At 36.7% G+C, this 20,373-nt stretch overlaps 1 protein-coding gene across 3 annotated transcripts in view; it reads right to left on the bottom strand.

Annotated features, from left to right (window-relative positions):
• Nucleotides 1-20,373, bottom strand: part of MDFIC (MyoD family inhibitor domain containing) — an 89,092-nt gene that overhangs the window by 19,284 nt on the left and 49,435 nt on the right. For all 3 annotated transcript variants that reach the window (XM_023639549.2, XM_023639550.2, XM_023639551.2), the window contains exon 4: nt 16,006-16,281. In XM_023639549.2, the coding sequence (XP_023495317.1) occupies nt 16,006-16,281 (276 nt within the window). The remainder of the gene's footprint in view (nt 1-16,005; nt 16,282-20,373) is intronic.

Below are 20,373 nucleotides of genomic sequence, written 5' to 3'. Positions count from 1 at the left end.
AGCCTCAGGAGCAGATGTGTCACATGGTATGTGTTAGGTGAAGAGAAAGCAAAGGTGGTTTCAGGCAGTAGAGAGGCTATACAAAGGGACAGGGGTAATAATACAATAGTTTTAGAGATGCAAGTGGCTCAATATTGTTGGGGCAGGGAAAACCATGTGGAAAGCCCTTAATTGTTCATTTCCGATATGAAGAGGCAGGGACAGCATCAGTGATAATAATATGCTATCAGTGGGATCAGGCAGGATGACACTGAGGAACTTAAAGAAGGTAGGATTAGCAGGAGTTGATAAGACACTCGATGAGGCAGTGACAGGAAGAGAAGAGTCAAGTGTGACTCCCTGGTTTCTTTCTGGAGCCATTTACCAAGGAAGAAATACAGGAAGAGAAATCGTGTGGTTTAAAATATTTTGAATATAAGACATGGTAAGTCTGAGGGAACCCAAATGGAGATGTCCAAGAGATGGCTAAAGACACTGGTCTGGAGCTTAAGGGAGATTTACATCCCGGCTACGGCATTAGAGGTAGCTGAAACTCTTAGAGTGACTGAAATTATTAAGTTGCCCAGGGAGAACGTACTGAGCAAAAAGAGAAGAGAAGTAGGGGGACAACAGCATCTAAGGAAACGACTGAGGAAGAGGGGTCAGCAGAGGAAGCTGAGGACTTAACAAGGGAGTAGAAACCTCCAGGAAAGGGAGGCGCCGTGGAAGCAAGAGAGAAAAATATTTGAAGGAGATTGTGTCAAACACTCTATTTAGCCAGAGAAATTTCAGTGATGTGATAGGGATGGAAATGAGTAGCAGTGAGATGAGAAGTGTTTGAACGATGAAGAAGTAGAGAGGGCAAACGCAGATATCCTTTCAAGAAATCTGCGAAGGGCAAGAGAAACCTGAGGAAAAACTACAACACGATGCAAAATTGAGGAAGAGATATGCACAAACACACACACACAACAGAAACACTGTCAGATAGGAAAGACTTGCATATGTTTACTGTTCTCTGGAAGAAGTCAAAACAGAATATGGAAAGCGCTACGCAGTGGAGTGAGTGGATGCTGGGATCTGTAGTAACAGGACGCTGCTGCAACAGGAAGGGAGACATCTTTTCCTTTGAAAGGGGAGGTGAAAACAGGTTCAGAATTAGGTAAGTTTGTAGGAGGGGCCTAACGGGGAAAGACCCTGAGGAAATGCTGGGTGGCATCTTCTCCCTACAGAGAACGAGGGAAAGTTTCGGAGAGCTTCGTTTCAAAAGAGTAGCAACAAGATGAGATAGCCACTGGAAAATGGGAGAGGGCAGGTCTGCTTGTCTGCGCAGTTCACTGCTGTATCCCGGTACCCAAGAATGCCTGCCACAAGGCAAGCTCGATAATGATTTGTTGAATGAATTAGAGACACACAGAAGACTTCCTGAGGGATTCTGAGAATACACTTGAGAATTGTGACCTCAAATGGGTAGTGATAGCAATTTTTATGGACATCAAGGTTTCCTGAGTAGTGCTCAGCCCCTTGGTATAGACAGAAGTTGAAAGGACAGACAATCTAGATTTTTGATTCTCAAAGGTAGGTATGCCAGAATTGAAGGAGATTCATCAAAAGATCCAAATCTGGATAAGGAAGAAAATGCATGGGAGGCCAGATATAGATACATAAATTTATATCTATATTGATAGATATCATGATCAATTGGTGTTCAAGAGGCAATATGTTCACACTGTATATTTTTTAAAAGTAACAGAAAAATAATCAAAGGCATTAAATTAAAAAATAAGATAGAACTGATCTACTAAAACTGGTACACAGGCCTGGGCACATGGCAGACCCTTAATAAATATTCGTTGACTTATGAAATTCATTTTGTACAGCCTGAGGCAAAGATTACTTTTGGTTTTAAATTTTTCTGTCACTCCACAGTACACATTTTCTAGGAGATACCTACCATAGATGTTGAAAAGTTTTTTCTAAAATAACTACTCTTCTATCATTCCAAGATACAATTTCTGCATTCCTCCCTGAGTATAATTATTATTAGGAAAAAAATAAACTTCAACTTCTAGTGTCAACTTTAAATTATGTTATGTTATGGCAATATTATTCCCCATGAGGTCCAGTTCCTCCAGTTTGATTTCCCAAGAGAAGTCAGAGTAGAAAGTTAAGCAGATTTAATATGTCTTTGGAAAACTAGTATATTAATCCATTTTGCTCTTTTCTTTCAATTATCTTTACACTTCCCCCAAACTCCTGGATTTCTCAATCTTCTAAGAGACAACTGCTATTTATTTGTATGAATATTTTTCCCCTTCAAAATAGGGAATATGATTAATCTCCCTGAGCAAACTGTTTTTATAATTATTCAGTTTTATTCTTCTAATTGCCTCCCACATCTACTTGGGAGGATGTCTCCCATCATCTATTTTCCCTTCGGTCAAGTGTACAAGAAATAGGGAAGCCAGCACAGATTACCAGGGCCCTGTGCTGGGACGAGGGCCTGAGGCCACACTGTGTTGCATATCAATTAAAATCCCTTTCAAAGCTTTGCCTGAGAGCCCTGAAACAAATTTTTCACCAGGTTGTTGAGGCTGATTGTTTCCTCCCATACTTATTTACAGAGAGTTAAATTAAGATTACCCAAATTGTGGCATGTAAAACCACGAAGTTAATTTTCTCCGGGCCTCTGTGTCCTGTTACTGCTGAAGATGCCTTGGTAAAAGTATGTCATTAAAATGCAAACCTGAAAACAACAGTCACTTAGAAATTTACTATTTAATATAGTTCTTCTAAGGTAGAAATTTGGATGCGTCCTTTATTCTTACTTCAATTTAATATGTGCTTAAAAAAGCTATTTAAAAAAACTTGTGTTCTCTGCATTATGAAAACTGCACACAGAAATGTAAGTTTAAAAACAAGTATGTTACTAAAGAAATTCTTGTTACTACAGAGAATGCCAAGGATGCAAAGAGGGCTGGAGCAGGGATTCTTGTTTTTTTGTGTGGCGTGGACATAATATTTTTAAATGTGTAAAATAAAGTACAAACGATTTCGAAGTAAATCAATTATGTTGAAACAGTTATAATATTAAAAGTTGAGGTAGAATAAATACGTGCTTCTTCAACACATTAATAATAAGATGTAGTGGTGATCAGATAACTACTATAATTTTAAAGTTGTGATTTTAAAGTTTATAATCTTAAAGTTTAATTTCACTTAAAGTTTAAAAGGTAGTGAAACTAAATTGATTTTTTTTTTGTCGAAGTCATGGGCCCCTCCCAAAGCTGAAAGCTCTGGAGCTAGAGACTCATAAGTGAATCTTTCAAATAGGTTTCTGTGTATTCAATTTAACATTCTATATAAAAAAATTTTCACCTTGCAAGAGTTTTTCAGAAACATGGCAACTTTATAGCATGAGCTCCCCTCTATCCTATTTTATATTGTACTAGTTGAGAGTTATACAAATTAATTATAAAAGGCTCTCAAAACTGTAATAGTTTAACACTGCATGTAAGAATTAAAATTTGCAAAAAAAGTTCTAAGAAAGCTAGTATTTCTACATTACTTCAACTAGGTTTAGGAGTCAGGCAGGGTCATTTGAGAATATAATTTTTAAAAAACCAAATAGGAAGAAACTATGTATTCTGAAAGAAAAGAAATCAACTCAAATACCATGAGAATCTAATTTAATCAAGAAAAAAAAAATCATTGTTAAAAAAAGTCTTAGGTCTTAGAGAATTTGGGAGCTATTTCTTTTAAGCTATGTACTCATACTCATAAATATACAAGCTAAGAAAAAACCACCTGAAAAGAGTACTAAACCATTATTATTGAAAATGTCACGAATCACTGCCATTTTCGTTCCTCTAAATTTCAATAAATTGTTATATGAAATCATGCAAAATTTCTAACTGAAATGAGTCTTGAAATGAGGAGGGAGAGAAAGTAAGAAAAAAGAGAGAAATGAGAGGAGAGAGGAAAGAGATGAGGGAGAGAGGGGGAGAGAGAGGGAGACAGATGGACAGAGATCCAGATGGGGTACTTTGGAGTAATAACCAAAATGAGACAACCAAAACTCTGGGCTTGGCAGGCCAAATCTTCAAAGATGGAAGCTTCTCTGACTACTGCAAAAACAGACATAGTCCCAGACATGAAGGGCATCCTTTTGTCCCAGTTCTTTCAGAAACTTCTTTTTTAAAAACTCCATATTCAAAGTTAATTCCCACCCTCCAATATTAAAATTCTCTATTCTCAAACATCTTAGTGTCAGTTTAGCCAGCAAAACAACAGATCTTTTGCGTATATAGTGATAGTCATAGAAGCACACAAAGGAAGGAATTGAAATAATGTAGTGATAAAACTGGGGAAAAACAGGACATTTATGAAGTTACCAAAAAAACAATAAAAAATACAAAATATAGCATTATCAAAATGGTTTTGATAAAGACTAACGAACATGAATATAATCCAGTTAGTCTTAAAATTTTGAATTTTCTCTTTCCTCCAGATTGTCAGTGGGCAGAGCACATGGCATTTGGACTTGAATTAACGTATGGATTACACATCAATATTTTCTTCAGTTTATCAACTGATTTAAATATTTTTATGCTTCTCTCTAACAAAATGGAACTAATTTTTTAAAAGGTAAAACCCTTTAGCTAAAATGGTAACATTTAGGCAAAAGTAAAATATAAAATCTAAAGAAAATGTTTTTATTGTGAGCATGTGAGAAAGTTTTACTGTAAATGGTCTCTCAAATATTTGAAGAAAAAATTATATTTAATGAACAATACTGATACTGTTTTCCTTGTGTATACACTCCATAAACTACAAGAGACTCATGAGTCATCAGCCAGTTTTTGTTAGAAGATTCAAAACATCCTGCATCTCTTCCCAAAAACTTCCTCCTTTGAGAATTGGAGTATTATGTAGTGTCTAGTGCTATTATTGTAACTCTGAAATAATTTTTTGAAATCCTTCTAAAATGAGTGGAAACTTTTAGCATATTTAACATCATTTCAAATGATAAAATATTTTCTTAAAGGAAAGGTTTCCAAAACTACCAATCTACTATATAAATCTACTATGCCAAATCTTACGAGTCATTTGAAGATCTTCAGTTAAAAGTATAGAAAGTGCCCCATATGTGTAAGGCACTGTACTAAAGCAAGCACTATAAAAGATAATCTCAAAGTGTGGATGCTTTCTTCTTATGATGTAAAATCTGAGAGGGATGAGAAGATACAGACACAGATATCAATAACTATAACATAGGGCACTTTGTAATGGATCTCCTCCTCTCTTGCCTACTCAAGGACATCCTTCTCTTGCATCATCAATGTCTCCCCTCCACTAGCTCATTACCAATGACACTCGACCAATATATCCCATTTCTAAAAACATTCTCCTTTAGCTCTTTTATTATTCTCCTTTAGGAAAACTCCTTGAACAGAGCAGCCAAAACCTGCAATCTTCAGTTTTTCTCTTTTTGTTCTGTCTAGAACCCACTTCACTCAGACTTTTTTCCCCATCAGAATTCTGAATGTATGAAGGTCACCAATGACCTTTACAGGACAATGCCAATGGTCTCCTCTTTTTCATCTTATGGGACTACTCAGTTGCATTTGACACATGATCACTCCCTCCATCTTGAAAAACCTTTTTCATTTGGTTTCCAAGCTGTCCCTCTTTATTGGTTCTTTCTTCATCTCTGGTCATTCATCGTCATTTTTTTCAGGGTTCCTTTTCATTTTCTGACCTCTACATATTGGAGTGGTCCAAGGCTCAATTCTTGGAACATTTAAATTTACCTGCTTCCTGGGCAGTAGTTCTTAACCCTATATGCATAGCATCATGTGGGGAGCTTCTAAAGGATGCTGATGGCTTAGACCCACTCCATTCCAAATGAATTAGAATCTCTAGGGGCAAAGCCCAGAGTGGTAATTTACTTTCTACTGCCTTTGCTCAGATGTTCTTACTCCAAATACCCTGGTGCCGGTGTTGAGAACTCAAGTCCTAGGTGATCCCATCCACTGAACATTCTGTACCTTGATGACTCACAAACTGTTATCATCTCAGGCTTCAGACCTTTCCTCTGAACTCCAGACTCCTCTATCCAAGCACCTATCTCACATTACCACTTGGATAGATAATGGGCATGTCGAATCCAACATATCTAAAACCGAACTCTTGATCTTCCCCCAAGAACCAAATGCTGTTCTTCCCACACTCTTCCCATCTCCATTAATGGCAACTCCATACTTTCAACTGTTCAGGCCAAAAACTTTACAGTCATCCTTAATCCCTACCTTTCTCTCACACTGAAATCTCATCCTTCAGTAAATCTTACTCTGCCTTCAAAATACATCCATATGCAATATGTCACCACTGCCACCCTGATCCAACCCAGTCATCTCCCATCTGAATTACTCCAAGAGTTGAACAGTAGGCCTCCCTTCTTTGGCCCTGTGTACCTATAGTCTACCCTCAGCACAAAAGGCAGGTGATCCTTAAAAACGGTAAGTCAGATCATGTCAGTCATCTGCTCAAAACCTATCACTGGCTTCCCAGCTCACTCAGATCAAAATAAAAGCCCTTACAAAGGCTCTTCAGACTCCCTATCGTCTGCTACCTGCTTCACTGTTCAGTTCTTAGAGACATTTGATTTTAGAATAAAACATCTGAAGGTAGCCAATATCTTTGGTTACTTCCAGGAATAACACAAGAGGTAACAGGATTTTGTTATCATCTTTCTGAAACACTTGAGGAAAATAATCATAAGTTTTATTAAATCTCAAAGAAGACTATGAACCAAAAATGATCAGAATCATTGTGTAAGAGACTATCACAATCAAAATTCCAATTTATTATAGGTTAAGTTTTAACCTTTTCAAGCCTTTGCTTGTGATAGTAACTCAGTGAAGAGTAAGCCACATTAAATTTACTCTAAATACATTTTAAAATTAACCTATTGTCTTCTAATATTCTGGATTATGCAGTGGATTATTATTATTATTATGGATTATGAGTATTATTCCTTACTCAAATTTCCTATACTTTTCTTCTAACTCTTTAAAACTGCTTGTTTACTTGATTTGTTTTATTTTCTTGCTTACCCTATACTATGTGTAAAAGCTATGATTAAATTCAGTTAGGGGCCTTATTAATCTAAAGTATAAGAAGCTATCAACCATCATCAACTTGCAGTCCAAAACACAAAAGTCAGATATTTGGAACTCAGAATCAGAAACACCCAGCCTATCAATGCCTTCCATTCAAATGCAATTAATGCTCCTGGAATGAGGCAGGACTGGGGACTTGAGATAGGCTTTTAAATCATTTTAAAGGTTACATTTCCTCATAACAAGTCATTCCACAGAAGTTACTCCGAAGGCTTCTAAGATTAATCAACCATACAACCCATATAGAGTGGAGCCATCTAGGTTAACAATTCAGTAAATGTTTCTCTGGTTACTCAGTTCTCTTGCTTTGATAATGAATATGCACTCACATAATTCACTGTATTGAACTCCCTATCTAAATTCTAAAGAAACTATATGAAGGTATCATTATTACCTCCTTAGGTGTTTAATCTTTCCCTCCCTCCTGGATCCTTTCCATTCAAATGTAAACACACTCAAATCTTTCCCATCTTAAAACAAAACAACACAAAACAAACGAAACAATCTCCCTGGACCCACACTTCCACTGGGATTTTGGTCTTTCTAGAACTATTGTCATTAATGTTTTTCCTCGCATTCCACAACCCACATCATTCTGGCTTCTCCACGGAAAGGGTTCTTAATTAAGTCACCAAATGACATCCACATTGTCAAATCCAACAGAACTATGTCAGCACTCATCCTACTGAAGCCGTCAACAATAGCTGGTGCAACCCTGGTGCAGTCCCTGTCCTCTTTGTAAAACATTCTTTCCCTGGCCTCTATGACACCACCCTCTCCAGTTTGTTTCTTCTTTCACCTTTCTGTTTCCTCTCAGCCAAATAACCTTCCTCTTCTCTTTGTCCTCTGACCTCTCCTGTACGCTATCTTATCAGTGCCATGGCCTCACTCTGACTTACTCTATCTGACATCACCTCTGGAGAAAAGTCTGAACTTTTCATGGCATTGTCTCTCAAGTGCGCAAGCTAAACCCACACTCCCATCCCACCAAAATGGCTGGTTTCCAGTGATCCCTGAGTCACTCAATTCTCAGCCATTTGAGCTTTTCTTCTAAATCGCTACTTAAAACTCATCCAGATTCATGGTTTCAAATATCCCCTCTAAGAGAACAAATATAAATTATTATGCTTGGTTCTAACTTCTTCTCTGAAGCTCCAGTTGCGTATTTCCAAATGCTCTTGGATTGTGTATCATCATTTGAAATTGATCAGATCTAAAACTCAACTCATGATCAGCCTCAAACTACACTCAGCTATTCCTCATGATTTCCTAGTTGCTATGCATTTTCCCAACTAATTGAACTAGAAAATTAATGACAGTCTTGCTTAGGATCCATGTCTCACTGCTGTTCCAGTTCTATTCAGCTTTAGCCCTGGGCCAAGACCCCGCACTCAATCCTGAAACCATAAAGAAAACCTTCAGATTCTCCACTGCCCAACCTGGGCACAACTCTTGGGATGGAAAACAAATTTTCATCCTAGAGGGGCCTGGCTGCTGTAACTCCCTTTTTCTGTTTGAGCTAATAAAAAAAACCGCCTAAACTTTTTATCATTATATAAAGAAGAAATTAAAACCTTGGTGTATTAATAGGGTCATGAGATTTATTCAATTCTTTCCATTTAGCCTACGATTCTGAGGCTGGATTTCTAAATGGTCTCTTCACTCCACCACCTCACACCCCAAAGCTTTCTGGCCAATCTATCTGTATCTCCATTGTTTTATTTCCTCCCCACCCAACTCCTGAGTGAGAATTTAAATTCTTAGAGCAATGGCCTAAGACAGCTTGTCTATAAAACAAAAAAACCAAAGGTGGAGTCCATACATAGCTGATAGCATCTATCTCTTCTTTAACATGGCCTGCCAAGCTGTCGGCTGTTATAAAAGAAGCGCTCTGAGATTTCAGGCATATTTTGAGGTGTCTCTATGGTTCAAATGTTAAATTATACATATTTCAGAACCTTGTAAAATCTTTTCTTTGCTCCTCATCAAATGGATGGGTATGAGAATAATTTACTATAGATCATAAATTATATAGATAACCTATTTTCCTAAACTCTGTAGGAAGTGTATTTAAATATTTACTTTTGGCTCTAAAGTAATACTTACCACTTATAAATACTTCAGATAGATAATCGTTTTAATTTTTTAAGAACAGCTAATTAAATATTTCAAGTAAATAAAAAGCAATGATTTATATGTGCAGAATGATTTATACTTTGACACAGTCAGTTTGATCTTGCCTGCTCTCCTCTGCAAACACATCCACACACACTTCTTCTCTTTGTATTACTGCTGTTCCATTTAGTTTTTTGGCTGAGCAGTAAAATTTATTAAAATCCTGTTTTCCAATGGACTGGCAAATATGGCATTGGAAAGCAGAATTCTAAACCTTTCTCCCACACAATTATTCTGACATGGAATGAAAGGCACTCTGCCTGAGAAAACAGAACAAAACAAAACAAAACATTATCCAAGCAAATTAAGCATTTTGAGGAATGCAGTGACATATCTTGCCAAAGTCAGAGAAAATTTGTTTCTGGAAGCTCAGATTACAGCACTGTGGTCATATCATAAAATATTATTATTACCCTTCTATTAAAATACTAATACTTCTACTATTGTAGGCAAAACTGAGGAGTTTCTCATGGGGAAAAAATGAATAAGGTTGTACAATACTACTAAAACTAAGAATGAACTATTCAATTTCAATTTTACCTTTCTAATTTTTTTTTCTGGTTTTAGGATTTCGGAATGTGTAGTTGACTGAAAACCATACGGAATAATGAGAAAACTCGATGGGGTTGGGAGGCAGGAGTTCCGAGTTCCAATTCTGCCTCAGCTAAGTTTCTTTTTGCCTTTCTCTCAGCTCAAATAGTTGCACTCCCTTCTATCTCTCCACATTCTCTCCCTTGAGGATTTCAACCATTCCTGAGGTTTCAACCACAACGTTCACAAATGTGAAAGAATAAGCATCTACGTTCTACAGTTCATACTCCTTACTTGCTTCAACATTCACTGAACACTTCATATGGGCTGGCACTGGGCTGTGTGCTGGAAATTAAAAGATGAATAAGACAGTCTTTGCCTTCAATGAGATTACATTTTGGTGCAGGAAGACAGACAAAATGACACAGAAACTTCAGTATCATTTTGTATGCGGAGGCTACTGTGGGGACCCAAAAGAGGGGCAATTAGCCCAAAATTGGGGCATCAGGAGATGATGCCTCAGTTAAGTTCTAAAAAAAAAATGTGCAGAGGTCAAAGAGGCGAAGAAAGTTATGGGAACATTCCAGGCTGAGGGGAGAGCAGAAGCAAAGGCATTCAGCTGTGTCACTTAACCACGTATTCAGGGACCTCTAAGCATTGCAGTGACGCAGTTTCAAGTGCAGAGTTAGGTGGGGGTTTGCAGATGATGAGGTGAGAAGGGAAGCGGTGAGGTCAAGAAAAGATATTTTTGCCGTTTTACAAGTGATTCTCAAGGAAGGAGGGGGCGGGACATATCCAAATCACCTAGTGGGCTTTTCAGAGTGTCCTGTTCAATTGCACTACATGCCCTTTAAGGCTGTGTGCCCCACCCAGACTGTCTCCCACGGGGTCATGGCTGTACTTCTCCTACCAATGGTATGATGCCCCGCCTCTATGGTATGTTGTGAAAAACTGCTACACTGAGAAGGCAAGGGGAAGTACACTGAAAAGGGGAGGAAGAGGAGTCTACAAAGGGTCAGGAATGTTGACTTCCTGGAGCAGGCAGTGTGTGGATGGAGACCTGAAAGATAAGGTGAGGTTACAAAGTTGAGAGTGGAGGGAGGCATTCAAGGGGCCTTATGAATTAATCTGTTCTGTTCAGAGAACCATAAACAGTTGGTTGTTGTGCTCCTTAATAATGATGATGATAATAGCAGCTGACACTTAGCAAATGCTTCATCTGGGCAGGCTGTGCTCTAACTCAACTAAATGCAGTATCAACTCAACTGTTCTTCACAACAATCCTATGAAGTAGGTACTAATAATATCTCCATTTTATAGATAAGACACTGAGGCACAAAGAGGTTAAGTAACCTACGCCGAAGACACATCAATGATCGGTGGTAAAGCCCATATTTGCACCCAAGCAAACTAGTTTCAGAGTCTGTGTTCTAACCACTAGGGTATACTGCCTCTGTGTGATTAAAAATGAATGATCTGGGGCTGGCCCAGTGGCCTAGTGGTTAAGTTCACGCACTCCACTTCAGTGGCCCGGGGTTCATTGGTTCAGATCCCAGGCTCAGACACAGCACCGCTTATCAAGCCATGCTGTGGCTGGCATCCCACATATAAAATAGAGGAAGATGACCACAGATGTTAGGTCAGGGCCAATCTTCCTCAGCAAAAAGAGGAGGATTGGCAGTGGATGTTAGCTCAGGGCTAACCTTCCTCAAAAAAAAAAAAAAAAATGAGACTGATCCTAGGTACTCTACATACACAATGCTCCTGACTCTCTTGATCAGCATTTATGTTCAATGAGCTGCTGGCACTGGATATGCATTTCTCTATAAATACAAAATCTATAATATCAATATGAAGTACAAATTAACCATCAAATATTCCTAAAAAGTATAGAATCTCTTCTAAAAATATCTTTGTTGAAACCATTTTTACAAAAATATAAAGTAGCAACTGGCACACCTAAAATGTGTTAGAATTTACCATTCCTATGATAAGTGTCTCAGAGTCTAATGAAAACCCTTGGCAATTTGAATATTATATGATACTAAATTATACTATAATTATTTCAAAGGTCAAGAATCTTAAACATTTAGTCTTAAAACTCTCCACCAGGGTAATGCAATCAGAAAATTAAAGTATGTATGAAAATATTTAATTATACAAAACAAGTAGAAATCTACTAATTTAATGCCTTTAAATAAAATGTACAATATTTTCCCACATGGGTATTTTTTTTCCTCTGATATATAAAAGGAACTTTTTAAAAGGACATTTTTTAAATGAATATGAGCACACATTTTATTTTCCAGTGCCAGCTTCAAGGAAGAGTAGGGTAAAGTAGTTTGGAATAAAACGTTTTATCACTTATTAACTCATGGGAAACTCTAGGAAGCTATTGTACTAGGCAATGCTGTAAATTAAAAAAGGAAAAAAAATTAACTCAGACCCAGCCCAGACTCTACAGTAATTTATAGTCTAGTAGGGAAGGAAAACGAACACAGGGCATAGGCGTGAAAATTGTTTTTAAAATTTTAGTATCAAGGGCTGCAAGAAGGCAAATACATACTAATAAAAAGATCCCTGCCTGACCTACAGCTGTAACACCATCAACATCCAATGTGATGCTGGAATGGCCGGTAAATTATCTTTTTCTCAGAGGACTTTGATAAGGCAAAATATTATAGTGGTTAGGAGCATAGACTGTGGAGCCAGAATGTCTGGATTTGAATCTCAGTTCTATCATGTACCAACTGACTTTGGTGGGTTCATGCAACCTCTCTGTGCCTCAGTTTCCTCATTTATTATTAGATAAGTACATACAGTTCATAGAATTACAGAGCTATTGGGAGGATTACATGAGTTCATGCGAGTAAAGCATGTGGAGACAGGACCTGGTACATAGAATGAATTCATGTAACTAACTACACGAATGAAAACAGCTTAAAAAGAGAATCGGAGGGAGCACGTGTATTTGTACTCAGGCTTTACATACCCCACAGTTAAAAACATATTAAAAGATGTCACCAAACCACTGACTCAATTATGTGGATGGGTCAATCCTTACCTCTGTACAAGCAATGGGCCCACATCTTAGCAGCATTTTCCAAACTTGGACAGCAAAGAAGCTCTTAGTGCTCTTAAGGAAACACGACGAAACAGTTAAATATTTAATTCCATCATGTGAACCAGAAAACTGCCCCTCTAGTTGTCACATTATTTATGCAGAATACGAAAATCATAACCATAAGCACCATCTATCCAGAAAAGACAAACATTGTCCCACTGGGTCTGGTTAGCTGTTTTTGAAGTGAAAGTTTCAGTGAATATTATTTTACTACTCATTTGCTCATTTTGCTGCAAGAAGAATAAGGATAGATAATGAAGACTTAAGAAAAATGTGAAACAAAAAGAAAAACATATAACTGAGAAAAGTCTAGCTATTAAATGCCCCCATTGTTATTGCTTTTTAAAAATAATTTCTATCCATTTTTATTAGTGTCACAAACCAAGCCTGTTCAAGACCTACTGCTCTGAAATATAGGCCTTCTGAAGTCCAGCCGCTAATCCTGTTCATCCAAACCATTTCTGCTTTTGCCCCATTCTACTCAGCAGGTTTCAGATTTCTCTTCAACCAAGGATCCCATGTTCCGTAGGACAAGAGACCTGTCCTGAGAGTGAAGCAGCTTTGCTGTAAAAAAAGCATCACAGAATCTTGGAACAGAACCTAACTGTGAAAATTTCTAATCCAAACCATTTTATAGAAAAAGCAGCCCCAGAGAAACCCAAGTCCCCCAGCTAGCTAGTGGCAGAGCCGAGAAGCTTCCCCTTTTAATTTGCCATCGACCAGTTCTCTGTTTGTTTGTTTCTTTAACTACAGCACATTGACAGAGAATAAATCTAACTTCAAAATTCAAAGTCAGCAGAAATAACAAAATTTTAGGGCACAACCTTAAATAGCAGCAAAAAGCATGAAGACATCTAACCTTGAGACTACCTGAACTAGGACAATGGAACTTTCATCCAGATTTAACTAATCGCAGTAAAATGAACCTACGATTAGCTAAATTCTACAGCCTAACAGCAAAGTCATGGAGAGGACATTGGACAATATATTTAGTCATCTTCATTTGTGTTTCATACTCCTCATGCTCCCAACCCAAACTGGAACCGATTTTCTGATAAGATCAGGTTTACAGGGGACTTCCCTTATCCAGACCTTTGTGGTGGGCCATAAGTGTGAGTGTGTATGCGAGAGGGGGAGATGAAGAAGAAAGGGAAAAGGGAGGAGGAGGGGTAGAGAAAGAGGGAGAATAGAATGATATTTCATTTATACACTATTGATTTTCCTTTTTCTTCATATGTTACTCATGAAGCTGTACTCTTGCATTAGAAATAAATTTAGACATGATATTAAAAATAGGCAAATAATAAAAATTTTACAAAAATTCCATAAGCTATTTCAAGTTGGATTGATATACAAATGTTACCATTCTTTAAAATAAGTAAATATCAAACAGAAAATAAGAGGTTAGGGGCATAATAAGTAAATTCAAATGTATAAAACAAGTAGATTTCAATTGCACTCAATTATTTCACCCAATCACCTAGAAGTGAAGATCCTCTAAAGAAAATTGCATTGCCTTCCCAACTCCTTGGAGAGCCAGTTTAGTTAACAGCCTACCTATGCTTCAGAGATGACCATGCAGCTTACATGTCAAACTCATTTTAAAGTGTCAATCATGTCCCTTTCAATCTAATTAGTTTGGAAAGTAGTGTCACTGACCTGGAACTATGTAGACCATTTATTATCATATCATTTGATCAACCTAACACTCTACCTCAGTTGAGTTGGAGACACCTGTAGCCAAAATGTAATATCCTTGCTCCCACTCATTACTGGTAACTCTCAATACAATTTCCTATTTACAACTCAATTTGTCACTATGAATAAGCATGGCCAACTTCACAGAGGCGCCCACAGAATTTCCCTTATTTAAGATTTCATGGCAATTAAAATAGAAAAGTAAAGGGAATAGGAGAAAAAAATATATATCGGATAGACTATTTGAGGTTTTTGATGCACAAGAACTGCTAAAGGGGGAAGGAGGAAAAGCAGAGGAATGTAGGAATGCTGGAAGAATTCTGAGGCCTTAAATATAGGGGCAGACTATTCGTTTTTTAACATAACACAGCAAACCATTTTTATAAAAGGAGTCTGTAGGTTATAAACCACTGTCATCACATGGGTTTGTAATAGAGAAAAACTTCCTCAGGTTCATAGTATTAAACCTGACTTTAACCTAGTCAAGGGCAGGACGAGCCCGAATTGAAGAGGTAATAACCCATTCCTGAGAGGAGGTAAAGGCCAGACTACAGTGAGCTTGCAGCGGGCCGGGGTGGGAGAGGGGCAAGGTGGTGGCAGCAGTGGTGTCTGGAAGATGCCGATCAGTTAATCAACAACCATCTGACCCACTCCCTGGCAAGAGCATGAGAATTACCAAATCTTTCTCCGGTTTTAGTTTTGCATATTTAAGAACTAATTTGCAAGACAAAAGTACAAGCAGGTAATCTTATCACTGAATCACAGAATAACATATTGAATCAGGGACAGAAAAAACACTCAAATTCATAAGCCACTACAATGTTGTATTCATATTTTTAAATGTGGTATTAAAAAAAGTATAGGCCAGCCATGATGGCCTAGTGGTGAAAGTTCAGCATGTTCCACTTCAGTAGCCCCAGTGTGGTTCCCGGGCACAGAAGCACACTACTCGTCTGTCAGTAGCCATGCTGTGGCAGCAGCTCATACAAAAAAGAAAAAAAGAGGAAGACTCGCAATAGATGTTAGCTCAGGGTGAATCTTCCCCAGCAAAAAACAAAAGGAGTATAGCAGCTATATTTAAAATAATGACTATTTACTCCAGAAGACAATAATCTAAGAGCAGAATGTCTGCTGCCAATGCTTCTTTTCCTAGCCAGTCCTTTTCTTTGGGGAAGTTAAGTTGCATTTTACTAAAATTACTGTTTGTCTGAAGGATAAGCAAGATTCTTCATTTATTTTTGCTTGATCAAATAATTATTTGTGAATCTGATTATACATCTCGTCAAGTAAAACATATGTATATCTCAAACTTACCTTCAGGTGAAGAGCCTGTCTTTTGGGAAAAGACAGCATTTACTTTACTCTTTTTACTGATATCGCTGTTTACAGACAAGCTGGACTGAATTTTTCTATGCATTTTTTGAGAAACAGGCGCTGAAAGTCTTCGATTATCTGCAGACCCGTGTTTGGCCCCGTGGTGAATTCCATTTCCATTGCTCAGACTTGTGTGGCCGTTCTTTATCTTGCCTATTTCCTCCTCACCCAGTTCCTGTGCTGAAGTTTGAAGCTGAGGCAAGCGCTGAGGTTGGGCTAAGCATAAAAACAGGAAAAGTTTATCTGGTTAAAAAGATTAATATTTGAAAATAATCAAAATTCATTCAGTAACAGACTTTACCCAAGATCCTAAAAGTGAAGAGGAAAAAAAGGGAAAATATTAATAAACATGGACATAACAATAAACATAATATACAACATAACAAACCGTCAATAACAAACAAACATAGAGAAAGCATAATTACTACAAGGGAAAGTGGGAGTGGGGTTATCAAGGGTGACTTTACACGACATATAAAAAGACCAGAAAAAAGTATTTTGTTTTAAAAAAAATTTAAGTTGGAAATCTGAGAAAGTAATTCAACAGTCACTCAACAGCAAATATTGTTTTCTGTGTATCAGGTCCTCTTTTGGACTCCAGAGACACAGCAGTATTATCTCAACATCCCTGATAATGATACACTACTCAATTATCTTTTGAGATACAAGAAGAACAATGAATTCAGGTATCAAAGCCAGACAATAGAAATACAGTTGTTTTTCTTTTTAATTCTATCTTAAATCTTGGAGAAGAAAATCTTTTCAATATTTATACTTTAATTTGATTTTAAAATAAACCATTCATGGAAAGAGGAATAGAAGAGAATTTCCTTAATCTAATAAAACACATCTACCAAAATGTAGTGTCAACACTTTAGAAGTGTTCCCATTTAGGTCAGGACCAAGAAAAGAAGGCCCACCTTTACCCCTCTTATGCAACATTATGCTGGAGGTCCTGGTGAAAGCAATAAACACAAAAAGGAAATAACAACTCTGAGTCCTGAGAAGGAAGAAACAAAATTTTTGAGATGTGAACATAATTTGAATGTTCTAGGGGAAATCTAAGAGACTATAAATTCTGAAAAACTAAGAATTTAGCAACATTGATACAGAATCTACCATATTAAAATCAACAAAGTTATATATGCTAACAGTAGCCAATTAGCAAATATACAAGAAAAACTCTCTCTTCACAATAAGAAAAAAAGAAAAACAAGCCAACAGACAAAAACCCTATAAGTATCTAGGAATTAAGCTAGGAAAAAATGGGCAGATTTTACAGCAAAAATTACAAAATGTTACTGAAGGACACAAAAGAAAACCCTAATAAATGGAAAGAGAATATGTTAATTTTTCCCCAATTTCTTTAATATAACTCCCATAAAATTTCCAACAGGCTTGTTTATGGAACTTGATAAGCTGATCCAAAAATTTTTAAAGAAGAGTAATCAAGAATCACTAAGTAAATTTCAAGGACTTGATTTACTAGACGTATAAAGTCTTATTAAAAAACTGCAGTAACTAAGGCAGTATGCTGTTGGTCCAGGTAGAGACATATAAACCAACGGAACAACAGAGAGTGTTCCAAATATGCATGTGTATACACAGCTAAGTGCATGTATATCTCACACAAATAAACTCCAGATGTATTAAATGTCTATATATAAAAAGCAAAACTTTTTAGCTTAAAGAAAAATACACAAGACTGTTTTAAGAGCACAACACTAAGGAAGGCCAAACTAATTTGATTTTTTGGACAACGAATCGAAAAACAAGCAGAGTGACTAGTCACCATCTATGCTGCCCAGCATTTCTGATCACCCTCACAGATTCTGGGAAGTTTCTCTAGCCCATCCCTAGACTCCTCTGCGGCCAGGGGGCAAGTATGTGACCTAAGTTCTACCAAGCAGAAGTGACCAACACACGACCGCAGCCACACCAGGGTGGCGGAGCCACTCAGCATAGACAGTGGAGAGGCATCTGTTGGTCTTGGCAGTGGGGTGCAGTGTCTGTTGTCCGCTTCCTAGCAGACCAGCGGCCAACGGTGCAGCAGTGGGACTTTCATTAGAGAAGCCCATTTCAACGAACGGGCATGATTCTTGGCCGTGTAACTCTTGGGAGAGTCTATGTGCTGCTCATAAATTTATTTCTATTTAAACTAGCCAAAATAGATTCTAATTTTTGCAGCTAAAGACTCTGATCTCCTTCAAAAAGTTATGTTTATACTGGTTAAGTAACAAGATTATTATTAAAATCACCATTTACCTTGATTGTGCAGCTCCTAAGCAAAACTATCAATCATAGCATTTCAGCAAAAACAGCAACAACAACAAAAATCATTCATTGTCAAAATTTTACTATTTTATAATTTCCTGGTATTTCAAAATGTAAAACTGTTATAACTAGTCTTTTCCATTTATGAACATGAACACTTATGAAATGTAAATTAAATCTAAGGACTAAGAACTCTTCAACTTAGAAAAAGTATTGCCTGCAAAGCAGTAACAGTTATCCCTGGCACTGATGACATGTAAAAGGGGCTGATTACTTGTGATCTAGCTATGACTTGGTATATATTTTTGACAAAGATGGCAGTTTATATTAAAGTCTTTAGCACACATTGTTTACTTCCGTTCTTGTTCATATATCCTACGTCTCTTGAAGAAAAACATCTTAATATATCAAAATATTCTACTCATGAATGCACACATTTCAAGAAAAAAAGATTCATTTTTTTACTTAACAAACAAAAGCATTCTTTCACACCAAGTCTATTAACATTCACACCTGATTTATGAAACTAATGTACGAACTCCTCCCACAGTTTTTTAGGTCTTTAGTAATAAACAAAGGAGAATAATTGTCTGAAAATTAAATATTTGGGAATACCACAAAGTAATGATTGTAAAATGTATCAAAATATTTTTTCTTCTAACTTTTGATGAAAAGAAAAAAAGAACAAAAGGTTACTTCTCTGTGTAGCAGCTATATGTGCCCTTCTCATTACTAAAATCGACAATCAGGCATCTGCAAAGGAGATCTATTTCTTATGAGTGCAATCATTTGATCTAGAGATTAATTTGCTGCTCCTGAAACTTCTTCTATCAACTAGAATGACATCCTAATGACTGCTATTGAATATAAAGCTAGTTATGCATATGTATTTAAAGGGATGCCAAAGAAGACATTTAACCTAATTTTGTGTTCTTTTCAGAGCACTTTCCAGTAATCTCACCAAATAAATGGAATGTTTTAGGCCACTTTTTCTCTGAAAAGAATAATTCAAGCAATCTGAGAGCTTGGTTAAGCCAAAATGTGACTGACCAATGCTGGTGTGACTTCTTATCAATCAAAATGTGCTGTCATATTCCATAATCCAAAAGAAATTTAAAATTACTATGTAATAGCTAAACATTCTCAATAAATAAAAATAAAGGTGGTAAAAGACAACTGTGTCTTGCCACCAGATTTTAAAACTGACAGATCTGACCTTTTTCTACCATCAAAATTGACTATTTGCAAATTACTGGGTATGGCTGGAGTGATATTCAAACATATCCTTAATGATTTATCTACATTTCAATCTGCACAATAATATCTATTTCTGTTGGCAGATAAATGATAGTACATTCATTTTTGTTTCACTGTCACCTACTTATTTTTATTATAGTTTGTATTATAGTCAGTAACCAAGTATTAGTTCTTCAGTCCAGTTTTATTAACATTAAAAGTATTTCTTAGTTTTATGATTTTATCAGATGCATGCAGTATATAAGTCAAATCAAACTTGATAAACTCTAAATATATTAGTTATCTCAATAGACATTTATTTTAACTTTATCAATAATTTTTCATGGGTGTGACTTGAATCTTTCATTGTAAAATTGCAACTAAAAACAAGCTGCAACCATGACTTTTCTCAAATAAAGAACAAAAAGTCTAACTGATTAAACCATAACTACTTGGCTTTAAACAGATTTATTTTTATTTTCCTTATTGTGTAAAAGTTGTATACGGCTTTAAAAAAAAAAAACACGCTACTATGAGAACGACACAATGCTTCTTAAAACACAAGTGATGTCTAGGGACCCTCGCTCTCTCTTTAATGATCCACTGCTCTCATTCAGCTGTCTTTCTTTTTTCAAATCTTTACATATGTGACAGCTCTCAAAAGTAGACCATAGACCATCTGGCATTTTCAGAGGTGTAACTTGTGCAAATTCAGCTCTATTGGGAGCACACTGCTATCTTCTGCCTGCGTTATAAAGGGACAATAGAATGTAGAACTTATGAGTTGTTTTGAATTAT

The sequence above is a fragment of the Equus caballus genome, chromosome 4 (genome assembly GCF_041296265.1).
Source record: "Equus caballus isolate H_3958 breed thoroughbred chromosome 4, TB-T2T, whole genome shotgun sequence".
In the NCBI taxonomy this organism is placed as follows: domain Eukaryota; kingdom Metazoa; phylum Chordata; class Mammalia; order Perissodactyla; family Equidae; genus Equus; species Equus caballus.
The sequence above is the reverse complement of the archived record's forward strand: the minus strand, read 5'-3'. Positions and strand labels throughout refer to the sequence as shown.